General features: G+C 58.6%; 1 protein-coding gene across 1 annotated transcript in view; it reads right to left on the reverse strand.

Annotated features, from left to right (window-relative positions):
- The window catches only part of IGSF21 (immunoglobin superfamily member 21), a 239,308-nt gene that overhangs the window by 65,485 nt on the left and 159,279 nt on the right, over positions 1-14,544 (reverse strand). The window contains exon 3 of the mRNA XM_072828105.1: positions 11,661-11,782. Coding sequence (XP_072684206.1) covers positions 11,661-11,782 — 122 coding nt within the window. The remainder of the gene's footprint in view (positions 1-11,660; positions 11,783-14,544) is intronic.

Raw genomic sequence — 14,544 nt, forward strand, 5'->3', positions numbered from 1 at the left:
TGTGTTTCCGTCGACCTACTTGGAGTCTTTGCTCGGGTGTCTCAGGGACATGTCTCACCTGGCGCAGGTCAAACTTGAGGATTCCGCACCTGTCCCAGCCCCAGCCAGTCCTTGCTGGGCTCCCCGTCTCAGGTCTCAGGAGGGAGCCCCCTCACCTACGTGCTCTGGCCATGGTCCTGATGGCCTCTGTCCGCTTCTCTCCCTGTGATGGCCTCACCCTCCAGTTCTGCTTCCAGACCCTTCTCCCACCCCAGCTGCTCCGGCCTGGCCAGCACACCCCCTCACCTGCCCAGCTCCCCAGTGACAGGTGCATCCTGCCTCCACTCCCACATCCTCCGCAGCAGCTGAGGCCGATCTTCTCACAACCCCAAAATAGGAACAGGACCAACTCAACGACTCCTCATCCCTTCTAGGACACACCCCAAACTCTCTCCGATCGCCCAGAATGTGCTACAACAGTGGTTCTCAAACTTGCCTGCCGCCGGGAATCCCCTTGGGGAGCTTGGGCACACTGAGGCTTGTGTCCCTGAGGTTCTGACGTCACCTGGGAGATGATCAGAAACACAGGCTCACAGGGTTCCCCGCCCCCACCCACAGAGTTTGAGCCAGCAATGCCTGTGTGCAGTCAAGTTCAAGAGGCCTGGTCCCCGAGATCCGGCCTCTGCAGACTTCCCACCTCTCCTCCCCCACACTCCTTGCAGGGCTCATCACTTGACAGCCACTCGGCTTCTCTCTGCCCTTCACTAACACATCAAGCCGGCTCCCAGCTCAGGCCCTTGCTTTCCGCCTCTGCCAGAATGCTCATTCCCTGAGCTTTCTTTGCGTGGTTGCTTCATCTTTCCTCCAGACCCCAGAGGGACCCTCCCCCGACCTCTCCCTGTGTCGCAGGCACAGCCTGGGGAATGTCGGCTCCAGGGGCACCGGGACCCTACCTCCCTTGTTCATCTCTGTTTCCTGATGTCCACAGTTAACAAAGAAACATTTTTTAAATGGCAAATGAATAATTAGGGCCAGCCCTACCGGAAACGTCGCAGTGCATGGGACACATCATAAGAACTACCTCTCCCCCACGACCCGGGGCATTGTCTGACATGAGTCTGCAGTTCCTCGTGGCTGGCAGTGAAGACGCTGTCTCCGGGAGGCCCTTGGTAGAAGGCAACTTGTTCCCCAGAGGAGGGGAGGGCTACTCGGGAGGCCCCCATTCCATCAGCTCAGGCCCCATTCACTGGGGAAATCGCCCAGGCCAGGAGCTTTCTGCGTGAGACAGGGGAGCTTTCCCAGCTCTTGGGCTCTTCCCCTCCCTGCCTCCCTGGGCCGAGCCTAATCTCCACAAATAGGGTCTGAGATCTGCAGTCTATAGGTCTGTCGTTAGGGTTTAAGCAAATGATGGATGGGAAGGAGTTTTGCTGACCGTTTGAAATAGTAATTCCACATTTGGATAACCTGTCAGATCATTAATTTAACAAATCTCTGCTGACATTCTGTGCTGGGCACTGGTGCCCTCGAGATGCAGAAAGGAAGGTTCCCGTGCTTAAGGGATAAGACCTATCCTGGGTGATTGGGGGGGGCACAGGCCGGGGAACCCCCCCCCCCAGTTGCAATACCCCAGTGCATCACCAGAGGGCAGCAGACAGCTTTGCAAGCTCTTCCCTTGGGGTGGGGGGAGACCTTTGAGAGGGGCCTATTCTGGGAGCCCCAGGGGCCTCCCCATGGGCAGAGGGGGTGGGCAAAGAGAGAATGGGGGCCATGGCGGGGGAGAGGCTGCTCAGTGGAAGCTGCCAACTCAACAGAGCACATCTCTGTCCCCTGCATCAAAGCCTTCCACTCGCTACCCCAAGACCCAACCATGGCGATGTCCCTAACCCCTCACCTGCCCCAGTGTGGCGAGCGTGGAAAGAGGACCCACTAGAAGCTCCCGAGGCCCCTGGGCCTTGAAATCTGAGGTCCCTGCTGCTGGTGAGATTCTGGGGCCTCTGCGGGACTCCATCCCAAGAGATGTAAGCTATGTGCAGGGGGAGGGGAAGCAGAGCGTGGTATGTGCATGTGTGTGTGTGTGTGTTTGCGTGCACGGTACAGGAGGACGTGGGAAGTGCAAGACTGGAAGGGGACAGAAAGAAAAGAAGAGATTTGAAAAAAGAAAAATTCTTTCAGAAGGAACGACTGAATTCAGGGAACAAGGGAAGAGGGCCTACCTTTACCTGCAGGAAGTCAGGGCCCCGGGGAGGCGTGAGCTCAGGACCAGTCTGTGGGAGTCGGCCCTGCCGGTCTGGGCGGCCGGGGGCCTGGGTGGGGGCAGTGGTGGCATTTGTGTGCGTGGAGAGCGGCCACCTGGCACGGGAGAGCAGAGGTGTGATGCACCGGGTGCTCCGCCACATCCCCGCCAACGGAGTGCTTCTGCCCCAGGGAGGAAGCTGAGGTGGGGTGGGGATGGAGGGGTGGGGGCGGGAGTGCATCCCGCTCAGGGCAATGGGAACACGTCAGGTTAAACGGATCTCTCAGCCAGTCAATGGGGTTGATGCCACCAGCCAAGGAGACGGGGGTGGCTCCTGGAGTCCCACTTCTGGAGCTGGGATTGGGCACCACTTGGTCTCCTTGGCCAGGGCACCCAGGGGCTTACAACCCTCGGGCAGCAGCTAGTTTTAAAGTGGAGGCTGACTCTGGCAGCTTCCTACCCAGAGGCACCAAGCATCTTGGGCAACAGATACACTGTACGTGCGTGTGTGCATGCACAGGCGCATCCATCGTGAGTGTTGGGAAGGACACACAAGGTCGCGTGTCCTCCCTGCTAAGTTACCTGGGTGTCGGGCCTGGCAGTGGTCCTGGAATGGGTGGGCACTCTGCTCCCAATGGCCCAGAGCCCCATTCTGGCTTGGTGTGTGAACCCAGGCTTCACCACGTGTCTACTGTGTGACCTCAGACAAGTGACCGCACCTCTCGGTTCTTCTGTGTCATCATCTATACAACAGGATTCGATGAGGTGTACTCCATGGGATGGTTGTTAGGGTGAAACCAGATGATGGGTCGGAAGAAAGTTCTGCTGGCTGCCTGAATGGTCATTGCACATTTGGATAACCTGTCAGTCTACTGCTTCAACAAACCTTTGCCGAGGCCCTGGGCTTCCACCCTAGGCTCTGTGCCAGGCACTGAGACCTAGAGGGGAAGGAGGGTAGGTACCCCTGCTCCCCCAAATGCATCCCCGCTGAGAGACGGGCTCAGGGCCTGACCCAGGCCAGTCTGGTAACTCCTTCTTCTCTGACTGGTGCTCTGGGGGCCAGAGGTCTGGGAACTAGGTCCAGGGGGGGCTTTGGCTCAGAAAGCACCCTGCCTTGGGGGAAATGCCGGGGGGCTGCTCCTGGGCCCCCTTGTTCCAAGTCAAGGCCTGATTTTCTGAGAAGCTTAGACAGGGTCACGCATAGACCAGCTGTTCTCATTCCACCAGTAACTGCCAGCTGGGCATGGGGGGTGACCCAGGCTTGGAGCTGGTTGGGGCCTGGGAGATCACTGCCTGTCAACTATTTTGTCGTCTTCAACCCAAATGAGTCAGGTCCCAGGGGCCTTAGGACAATCGTCTAGTTGCCAGCAGCAACTAGCATGATCTGTGTCTATGTCTTCCCACTGAATTCTTAGGTCCCCTGGGGACGTCGCAGCAAGTGGAAGGTGTTAGACGAAGCGGATGTCCCCAGCAACTGTGTCTGGAAGACTTTTAAAAAGATTACTCTCCCCCCACCCCAACCAAGCCCTGCTCCAGATCCCTTAAATCAAATTCCATCTTGGTGGACTCAGGAACTGATGTTTTAAAGCAACTTCCAAGGTGATACTAGTGCAGGTGGTCCGGGGACTGGCCTGCGGTGTGGCCGGGCCGAGGGAGGCTTGTTGCTCAGGCACCCTGCAGCCCAGGCTCTGAGAGCGGAGCTTTCAGGCCGGAAATCGCCCCAGTAGCTGGGAGAACTGCAGTCCTCGCTCCTAAAATCATCCCCTAGTTTTTAGATGGGGACCCGGCCTCCCTCTTGGGGTGTTCAAGTCAGATGTGACCAAGAGGTATAATCTCCTCTTTTTTTTTTTTTTAAAGATTTATTTATTTTATTTGAGATAGAACGCAACAGAGAGAGTGAGAGAGCATGAGCAGGGAGGAGAGGGAGAAGCAGGCTCCCCATCGAGCAGGGAGCCCCATGTGGAGCTCCATCCCAGGACGCTGGGATCATGACCTGAGCCAAAGGCAGACGCTCCACCGATGGAGCCACCCAGGCGCCCCAAAGAGGCATAATCTGTTCTGAATAAACTTCAGAAAAGGGTTCAAGGTTGTCCTCACAATGTCATTCTGGTTCTTTCATCGTCCTGGAGGCTCAGTGGGTGCGAGAGAGGCGGGGGTTTCCGGCCCGTCACGAACTGAGGGTAACCTGGCACAAGCCCGGCACATTCAAGGTACTCGGCGAGTGTTTGCCGAGGGGTCAGATGAGTGAACAAATGAACGGCCGTTTCTGTGCAAGCAGCAGGTGCTCTGCATATTTCGGAGGAAAAGGATGCACGGCTCACGATGACATGCAGAAGGACAAGGAAACCGTGGACCTCAGACTCAAAGCCCCCGGGGCCAGATGGCACTTTGCTTTGTACCAGGACCAGAGAAGAAGTTTGCCCTGGACCTTCACAGGTGAGTCTGCAGAAGGGCCTAGGTGACCTTTCAGAGGGAAGCAAGCCCCTCTGCTCCTTGGACCAAACAGTCAATGTGTCTATTTAAAAACCGGCACAAGGGCGCCTGGGCGGCTCAGTAGGTTAAGCATCCGGCTCTTAATTTTGGCTTAGGTGGTGATCTCCGGGTCCTGGGATGGAGCCCGGCGTCAGGCTCCGTGCTCATCGGGGAGTCCGCTTGAGGATTCTCCCTCTCCCTCTGCCCCTCCCCTCGCTCTCTCTCCAGTAAATAAATAAATCTTAAAAAAAAAAAAAAAAAAAAGAATAAACCGTAGCATAACGGTCCATCCAACAGATTCCAGGGAGCCTCCACTTGGCAACCTCTGTCTGCCCGCGTGGAGTGGTCCGCGCTCCTGGCCGCGCCTCCCGCCCTCCGGGCCTCTGTCCACGCGGCGCCCTCCGCCTAGCGCGTCCGCTCCCCACTCCGCCTTGTCTGAAACCCACGTACGCGCCCAGGGCCACTTCGAACGCCACCTCCTCTGTGATTTCCCGGGTCTCTCCAGCTCCGATTCCTCACTGCATTTCACCCGAGTCTCTGCTACGACAGCTATCACTTTATTACTCGAATTGTTAGCTATTTATCTCCATGTTTTATCTCCCCTTTCTCTCCCTTCCTTCCACAAATATTTATTGTTCGTCTCTAAATGCCGAGCAGGGTCTGGGGGGGTTACTGAGATGGAAGAGATGGAACGGAGCCTTGGAGGAGCTTGTGGGCACTTGGGCATGGGGGGAGGGGCAGGCTGTAAGCTTGGAGGAGGAGGAGGAGGAGGAGGAGGAGGAGGAGGAGGAGGAGGGGGAGGAGGAGGGGAAGAGGAGGAGGGGAGGAGGAGGAGGGGGAGGAGGAGGAGGAGCAGAGGGAGGGGGCCGGGGCTGCATCCTGACCACCTCGGAGCGCTGTGCCCCAGCCCTGTGCCTCGGATGCGGCAACTGTTCAATATGCGCCGTGGAGCGAATATGAGAGCGAGCTGCATCTCGAAGTAATAAAGGAAGTGGCATTTCTTTCCGCGTCCTCTTTCCTCCAGGCTCTTCCTTCATTCACTTGATTTCTCCCGCGTCTCCCTCTCCTGATAAATATGAATTAGGGAGGTGTAACTGTGTACTCCTGCTCTCCATGAAGCCCCCCGGCTCCTCCACCCACCCAGCTGTTCTCCACCTCCTGCTTGCGGCTCCTGGGGATGGGCACGGAAATTAGAGCGGGGTGGGGGGGGCAGGAGAGAGAGAGAGAGAGAGAGAGAGAGAGAGAGGCGGCTCTCCGGCACCCCTTTGCCTCCTGGTGCCCCTGCCAGCCCTATACTGTGGTCCAGCGTCCTCTCCCACCTTGCTTAGACTTGGAAACTAAGTCCTGGGGCCTATGGGGAGACCTCTCTCCCCCTCCCCAGATGAATCTGGGGAAGCTTTGTCCTCCTTCCCTGGCGCCTCCAATCCACCCTCCACGTGGTAGCCAGAGTGAGCTTCACAAGACCCACATCGCATCAGACCATGACCTCCAGCAGCTTCCAGGACACGCAGAATAAATGCCGGCTTGCTCCCTAAACTCTGGCCACGCAGGGCCTCTGGTAGCCCCTAGGTCACGTCCAGCTTCCTCACCTCAGGACCTTTGCACTTGCTGTGTCCTCCACCTGGAATGCCCTCCCTACCCCAACCCTGCCAGGATAACTTCCTGTTATCCTATAGATTGCTGCTGAGATGTCACCTCCTATAAGAAAACTCACCGCCCCGCTCACCACCCTCCCACCACCTACTGCATTATTCTTGTCATCCTCTGTCATGTAACCTTATTCCTTCACACACTCATCACTGACTGTCAATATTTTTCCTTATTCTTTTAAACATATTTTTATAGTCTGTCTCTCCTCACCCCCTACGCTGCAAGCCTCACAAGAGCGGGTCTGATTATGTCTTCCTCTCCATTTTATCCCCAGCACTGTCCCTGACATACAGCAATTGCTCAATTCCTTTGTGATGAATGAAGGATGAAAACGTCGGAGAAGGCTCGGGGTGGGGGGGTGGGGGTGGCGAACTGCTCCCTCCTCCGTGTCTCCAGCAGCAGGAGGCTGTGATGGGAGAACTCCATAGCTTCCGCCACTAACTCATCGGCCCCGCAAGCATCTACACCTTGTCCTCAATGCTGTGGGGTGGGGGTGGGGGTGCTGGGCCGGGGGGCCGGTTTGACCACGGTGAAGGCCTCAGACCCAGTCCCCGTCCATGGGCTTTGAGTCTAGAGTGGGAGAGGCAGACCTTGAACACCTAGTGTCAGGGCAGTGAGGATGTGGAGGGGATGAACCCTGGGGTACGTGACCCAGTCTCGGCAGTAACGACTGGCTTCCTGGAGGAGGCCGCGTGCAAGCTGAACCTGGATGGATGAGTAGAGCCTTGGCAAAGGGAGGTGGGCAAGGCATGGGAAGGGCACGCACGTACCCCCTTGAGTTTAGATTTCCCTCCCTGCCAAATTAGGGCCAGTGAAAGCTGCTTGGTGCTCCTCAGGACATCCTGGGCACACGGAATGGGACGAGGGACGGCAGAGGACTTTGGGACATGGATGGGCACACTCTGCAGGGATTAATGGGTATGCCCACACAGTAACCTTCCCCTCTGGGGGGGACTTCATCTGTATGCTCCACCTGTTCTTGGCCTGGTGCAACAGGTGTGGGGGTGCCGAGCTGGAACAGGTGTGGGGGGGCTGAGGCGGAACAGGTACGGGGGGTCGAGGAGGAACAGGTACGGGGACTGAGGAGGAACAGGTACGGGGGCTGAGGAGGAACAGGTGTGGGGGGGGGCCAAGGTGGAACAGGTATGGGGGTCAAGGAGGAACAAGTGTGGGGGGGCCGAGGTGGAACAGGTGCGGGGGGGTTGAGGGGGAACAGTTGCAGGAGGGCGGAGGCACAGGCGTGATGGGGGAGAGGAGGAGGATGGCGATGTGCAGGAGGCCAGCGGGCAGGACTGTCACCCAGATCATGCCTCCCCTACTCAAGGGGACCCCAGGGAAGCAGAACCTAGGACGAGGATTCAGGAGCCAGTGGCTGATTTGTGAGGTGTCCCAGGAAGCTGGGAAAGGAGTGAGGGATAGTGGGGAGGAAGAAGCCAATAGGGATGCATCACGGAGGTTACTCTGGGGGAGCCTCTCAGCCTCCGTCCTGCTGGGGAGCTCGAGGGGACAGTGACCACCCATCTGAGTAGTCCCACCCAAGGGCCGGGGGTGGGGGCTGGGAGATCAGCCAACATCTCCATCCACGGGGCTGCTCTGGGAAAGCCCACCCTCTGGGGATGCTCCCCCACCCCGCCCCGCCCCGCCCCGTGAACAAGCTGAGTGGGGCTCCGGTGGCCCCAGAAGCCCGCGGAGGGGTGGAGGATGCTGCAGGTGGGTGCAGGGCAGGCCTCTGCCACATGGCCCTCCTCCCTACCATCATGGCCTCCTCCCATCCCTCAGGCCTTGGCCAACCATGTGGGGCGCCCCAGCACGGTGGTGCTACCCTGGCATTGCACCCCGCTCTCCCCCCCTTACACAGTTGCCACAATTCACACCTCTGTGGAATGCGCTGATAGATTTACGTATGCCTCCCTTGCCTTGTTGACTGTCTTCTCCCCATGAGAGTTCAATGCCAGGTCTTTTTTGTTCCCCGCTGGATCCACCATGCCAGGCTTCTAGTAGGTGCTCAATTAAACATCCTCTGAGGGAATAAATTGCTGTCAACTCCAACCCGGGAGTTCCGGATTCTGAGGTTCACTCTATAGACCTTTGATAGATGGGGCCTCGGGGGGCACTGGGAAGGGGCGGCGACTTGCCCAAGGTCATGAACTGGGGTGGCACACGTGCACCCCACCCCCAGGACGCAGAAGCCCCGTCATGCCGCCCGCGGCCCACCCCTCCGGGAACCCCACCAGCGGGAGGAGATGCCCTGGGAGTCCCTGGAGCTCCTTTCAGCTGCCTGCGAATCGCTCTCTGCCAATTCTCAGTGATCTCAGCCTCCTTCTCCCCCTGACTTTCCCCAGCTGAAGAGGAAGCGGCCCAGACAGCTGTGGAGCTGGGACTCTCTCTAGTTGAGATGCATTAATTTGTAAATATCTTCATTTATATGTAAATGCGGAGTCCCGCGCCCCGCCGCCAGCCCTAATGGGGCCCTGCAGCCTGGAGACGCAGCCTCCTTGGCTAGGAGGCTCTCCGTGATCCGATTAGATGCCTTCCTTCCTTCCCTTCCTCCCGCCCGTGGCCTCCTCGGGGCTCCTCTGCCCCCGTGCGCGGGGCCTGGGACATCAGCCCTGGAGCAGAGGCCAGGGAAGGAAGGAGCACCGGCCACAAGTCAGCACTGCATGTGACCTTGGGCGAGCCTCCCATCGGTCTGGGCCTCAGTTTCCTCAGCTGTAAAATGAGCAGGGCCGCATGGTGGAGGCTCCGGGGGAGGGGGCGTGGGGTCTGCCGCCCTCTGTGTCATTCCAGCAGCGAGCCCTTGGGGCAAGTCCCTCAACCTTGCTCAACCTTGACCCTGCCTGTACAGGGGGGCTCGAGCCAACAGTGACACCTGTGAGCATTTACAGGGTTGTTCGTGAGGATTCGAAGAGCCAGAGGACACACAGGGGGCCATTATGGGATCTGGAGAAAGGTGAGGAGGGCTTTTTTTGTTTTTTGTTTTTTTTTGTTTTGTTTTGTTTTATGGTGGAAGAAGGAGGGGTTTTCCTGGGCAAGAACAGCAAGCATGCACAGCTCAGCGACTGTGGCAGCACTTTAATGCGGATTAAGCAGTGAGCTGCTCACTATTGTCATTCCCTTCTAGAGATGGTGCCACTCGGGCACAGAGTTTCCAAGCCTGGGTGACACTAACACAAGGGGGCAGAGGGGCCAGGATTGGAACTCAGGCCGAGGGACTGAAATCTCACTTAAATCCCACCATGATGGTGTGAAGCTGATCCTATTAAGTCTGCTTAATAGGAAGAAGGAGGAGAAGGAGAAGGTGAAGGAGGAGGAGGAGAAAGAGGAGAAGGAGAAAGAGGAGGAGGAGGAGGAGGAGGAGAAGAAGAAGAAGACGACAACAGAGAGGTTAAGGCCCTCGTCCAAGGTCACCCAGTGGGAAGTGGCTGAGCTGGTTCTGCACCAGGTCTTCTGGTATGGGCTCGGGCTCGGGCTTGGGTGCTCCAGTGAGCACAAGAGGGTGGGGGTCAGGGCTCTGCTGGCGGTCTTGGGCCTCCTTCCTGGCTTAGGGTGCTGGTGGGGGCGGGGAAATGATGGGATAGGCTGTGGGGGGTGGGGGGCTTCTCACAGACCATGGTAACCATGTGGGGGTGGGTGGCGGCAGCGGGTTTCTGGGAAGCAGGGTGGTGATCTGAGTGCTCACTTCTGCAGAACCATCGGTGGCTCCCAGGACGATTATTTTCTTCTCCAAAATGAGTTTTTCATCTTGATTGTAATGGGCTTGTCTTAGGTGTGCTTTAATATTTTAAGGAGCCCCAGATCCTTTTTGGAAGCAGGTACAGGGGAAAGCATAGACATGAATGAAGGCATCTGTGCGGCCATTTGCTCGCCTCTTCCGCGTCCCCTCGCGCCCACATGCTCACCAGATTCCCCCAGCAAGGCCTGGTGCTGAGCTCCTGGCACAAAGCCCAGAGAGGAGGGGCACCCAGAAAGGTCGTCCAGGGGAGCACAGTCACCTTCCATCCTACAAAGTGTGCAGGGTAGGATCACCTGCCAGGTTCCTGGGTGAGCCCCGTGCAACCTTCCCGCCTCATTTCCTAATTTTTTTTAAAGGTTTTTATTTATTTATTCACAAGAGACACAGAAAGGCAGAGACACCAGCAGAGGGAGAAGCAGGCGATGCAGGACTCAACCCGGGATCACGCCCTGAGCTGAATGCAGACGCTCAACCACTGAGCCACCCCGTCACCCCTCATTTCCTAATTTTACTCATAGGGAAACTGAGGCCCAAAGGGCCGAAGAGCATACCCAAGGCCACCTAGTCAGTGTGCAAATTTCACTGTGCACCTACTACGTGCCAGGCCTGCAGACTGCTGCTTTCTGCCTGGACACCAGGCAAAGCATTTGGTGTGTAGCGTGGAAAAATGCACATACATGTGTCTGTGCACATGTGTGTGTGCAAGACTGTGCCCAGCCAAAGCCTGTGTGAAGCTACTTTCATTAATGCAGTGAGACTCCCCCCAGCTCATGGGGGGGTGGGCCCTGGGGGCCCAGCAGCATCTGGCTTTGGGGGACAGTCATTCTGCTAGGGTGCAGGGGAGCGTAAAGAAGGAAAGCCACAGGAAGGCCTGCTCGGGCCGGGCCCTGAAGACTGATGAGGAGTTTGTGGGGGCACCTCAGGGAGGGGGGCACGGCAAGCGCACACAGGGCCGGGGCCCTTCAGAGAGGACACGAGTAGGGTGCAGGGCCGTGGCACCTTCACACCTAGAACATGGCAGGGCATGGACTGGGATCTGCCACCTTGAAGTCTTCTAGAAAAAGGCTAGAAGTGGAAAATACGAGTATCTCCATCCCCGAGGGTGCTTCCCTCCTGTCCTGCTGCCCCTCCTGTCCTGGGGTCCCGTTGTTTAGGGTCTGTTTTCCTGTCTGGGGTGGGCTCTGGGGGACAGAGGAGTGTGTTGTGTGGGCTTCGGAGCCAGGCAGGACTGGCTCACGTCCCCAGCTCCATCCCTCCTGGCGGCAGGACTTTGGGCACACTGCTCACCCGCTCTGGACCTCAGTGTCCCCACCTGGAAAGTGGGTTAGGAAGACCCACCGTGCAAGGACTGGTGGAGAAGTGGGCTGGGGAGGCCGCTGCGGAGGGTCTGCTGCCTGCGGCGGGCGTGCGACTTGACCCCTCCCTGCCCTTCTTTGTTTGAGTGTGTGGCGCCCCTCGAAGCACGGGGTGCCCTTCTGCAGCACCGCCCCCGCCCTGCCTTCCAAGCCCGTGGAGGGTGGCCCGGGGACCCCCAGGCATCGCAGGGCAGGCGGGAACGGGCCGGGGAAGTGGCCGCGGCCGCCGGCGCCTCACCTCACGGTGGACTGATAGACCAGGTCCTCTCTCTTGCGGTAGTTCTCCATGTGCGAGTAGTTGGTGGAGAACATGGCATCGAAGGTAAAGATCTTCTGCTTGATGGTCCCGCCGTCCGTCACCTACAACAGAGCACAGAGGCAGCTACAGGGGGGCGCTCAGCCGCCCGACACCCCGGTGCCCTGGGAGAGGCCTCTAGGGGACATGTCACTGCCATCACCAGAGCCCTCCCGGGTCATCCCTGCTGCACTGAGGTGTAAACCGAGGCTCTGGAGTGACATCCCGAGGTCCTGGGCCAGGAAGGGGCAGAGCTGGCTCTTCTCTCTGGCAGGAATTTCTGGCAAATTCTGTCAGGGGTAGGTAGGCATGGGATGGCAGGGGAGCCCAGGCAGGCAGGGGCAGGGTAGTCCCAGGGGGCTTCCTCGAGGAAGCAGGTCTAAGTTGCCTTCTGGCAAAGGGTGGGAGTGCTCCGTAGGCAGAGACAGCAGGAGCAAAGGGCCTGTGGTGGGAAAGAACAAGTATGTGTGGGGAAAGAAGCCGGTGTTCAGAGTTCCACGGGGGCAGAAAGGAAATGGTGAGAAAGCACCGGCGCCAGAGCCTGGAGGGCCTGGTCGGCAACGCAGCTCAACGGTCCCTGAAGGCAACGTGGTGGAAGGTCACCTTGGATGGTATTTCCAAGCTCCCTCAGGCCCTAGGCGAGGCCCGTCTGGAGGCAGCAGGTCCCCCAGGAGCCTGGGGAGCACCCAACCTACAGACCTGGGGGTGGAGGGAAGGGGACAGCCCTGGGGACAGGCCAGCAGGGAGGCCCAGAGAAGTCAGGACCTGGGGAGGTGACAATAGGGCCTCTGCAGGAAGACAAAGGCCCCGGTGCCGGCTCTTGGCTCTTCTCGGCTGATTGGGCGTCGGACCCCAGCGTCCCGCGCTCCCCGCCCGCCGCCCGCCGCCTCCCCTCGCCCGCGCTGCCTCCAGCTAATGAAAGTGTTACTCCACAAAGCAGCAAGGTATGTGTTGTCACTGTTTCAATTATTTATCTGTTTACTCGGCTGCAGTTTTCCCTACAGTTTTCCGCCTGCGTCAGCAACTCTATTATAGACCGGAGCTTGCAGCCTCTCGCTGCTCAGCTGGGCTCCGCGCTAACAGCCTGCGACCGGGGAGGCCTCATGCCTGGGCCTGGAGAAGTGGAATTAACTCCCCGCGGCTCTGCCTGGCGGAGGCAGGGGGCCGGCTGGGAGGGCGGCGGCCCTGGGGGCTCCCTCCGAGGGGCTGGCGGGGGGATGCGGAAAGCTGCCTGGATCTGCAGCCTTCCAGAGACGACCACAGGCCTGGGCGCGGCTGGGCCCCTCCGGGCACCTCTGGACCCAAGCTGACTGGCACCACATCTGTCTGGCCTACGTGGCGTTGTCGCTGGTTTAGGGGACACGGGCTCAGTGCAATGCAGCTAGCATTTATCGAGTGCCAGCTGTATACCAGGCACGGCCCACATCAGTATGTGTCACCACCATCCCCGGCCTCAACCCCCACCATGATGTGCAAGCTCATAAGGAGTAAGGAGGCCCTTGAGAGTCCCAGGGGTTGGGGGGCGGCCCAGGGAGTCCCACAGGCTGGGTTAGAGTGGTGATAAGCTCCAGGACCCCGATGGGGGGATCAGCGGTGGGACTCCCCACTGCACGGTTTCTCCTTACTCCTCGCCAAGCTCACGCCCCTCTGACTCCCCTGGGTTGATCTCCAGCTCACACTCCTCACTTGTTTTTCCCTGTGTGGCTGTGTGCTGTCAGCAGCACCGGCTTCCCAGAGCGGGAGGGGGACCCCGACACTGGGGCACGAGGGAGGAAAAGGAGCAAAGCAGGGCCCTCAGCGGTGGTGCGGGAGGGATGGTTTGACCCACTCCCTGGGCCGGTCAGCAAGGAGTGGAGCCATCCTGGGTGTCACAGCCTTGGTGGGACGGCGGCTCGGTCCAGGCATCTAGTGACAGAGCAGGGACGCTATAACCATTCTACGATGCACAGGATGACCCCCGAGAATGATCTGGCCCCAGATGAGAAATGCACCATCGATTTGTGCAGACCCACAGTACCCCCGGGAAGCGAGTGGAATGGACCACAGCTTGTCCACTTTGCAGATGAAGAAACCGTGGCTTGGAGGGGAGATTCAGCTGAGGGCACACGCGGGGGCTCCTGGTGTGGCTCTGGTTCCCGTGGCGGGGCCGTCCCCCACCCGCTGGGCGGGGACCCCAGGGGCTGAGACGGACAGAGCAGGTGCAGCCGCTCTCAGCGCCCCTTCTCCTCCATCCCTCCAGCGGGGGGAGCCCTGCGGAGGCTTGAAGAATTTTCTCCCCAAGTCATAAAAGTGGAAGGTGTCCTGCCCTGTGACTTGCGGCCTTGCCTCCTTCAGGTACTGCTTTTTTATCTCCTCCTAAAATGCGGCAGCCCTTATCGTCCCAATCTCAAATTTCACTCCATTTTTTTTATTATACAAAGGAGGGAAAAAAAAATCTGTCAGTAAAACTGTCTCCTCAAATTTATTCGCCGGGACGGAGGATTTTATTACTAGGAAAATACACCTGCACCCCACACGTCCACACATACCCACACACCCCAGATAAAGCACTGAAGAATGATCTCAGCCGTAAATCACTGTTTTGGGGCCGAGGGACAGGGGAGTTTCAAGGACGCACCTAGTTTTCCTTTGGTTTTATTTACATCTTTTTCCTGGGGCTGCGTCTGGGGCCTCCCTGTCAGCTTCTAAGTAAATCACTCCTTCCCCTTAAAGTGGCCTCAGGCAGCCCATGACAGGTGCTTCTGTCCCCAGCTGTGACAGCCCTGCAGCTGGCTCGCTGCCCTCCCTCCCTCGGCCTCAGGGAAGGCCCGGCTCCGGGAAGGGACGG

The sequence above is a fragment of the Canis lupus genome, chromosome 5 (assembly GCF_048164855.1).
Source record: "Canis lupus baileyi chromosome 5, mCanLup2.hap1, whole genome shotgun sequence".
NCBI classification, from domain to species: Eukaryota; Metazoa; Chordata; class Mammalia; order Carnivora; family Canidae; genus Canis; species Canis lupus.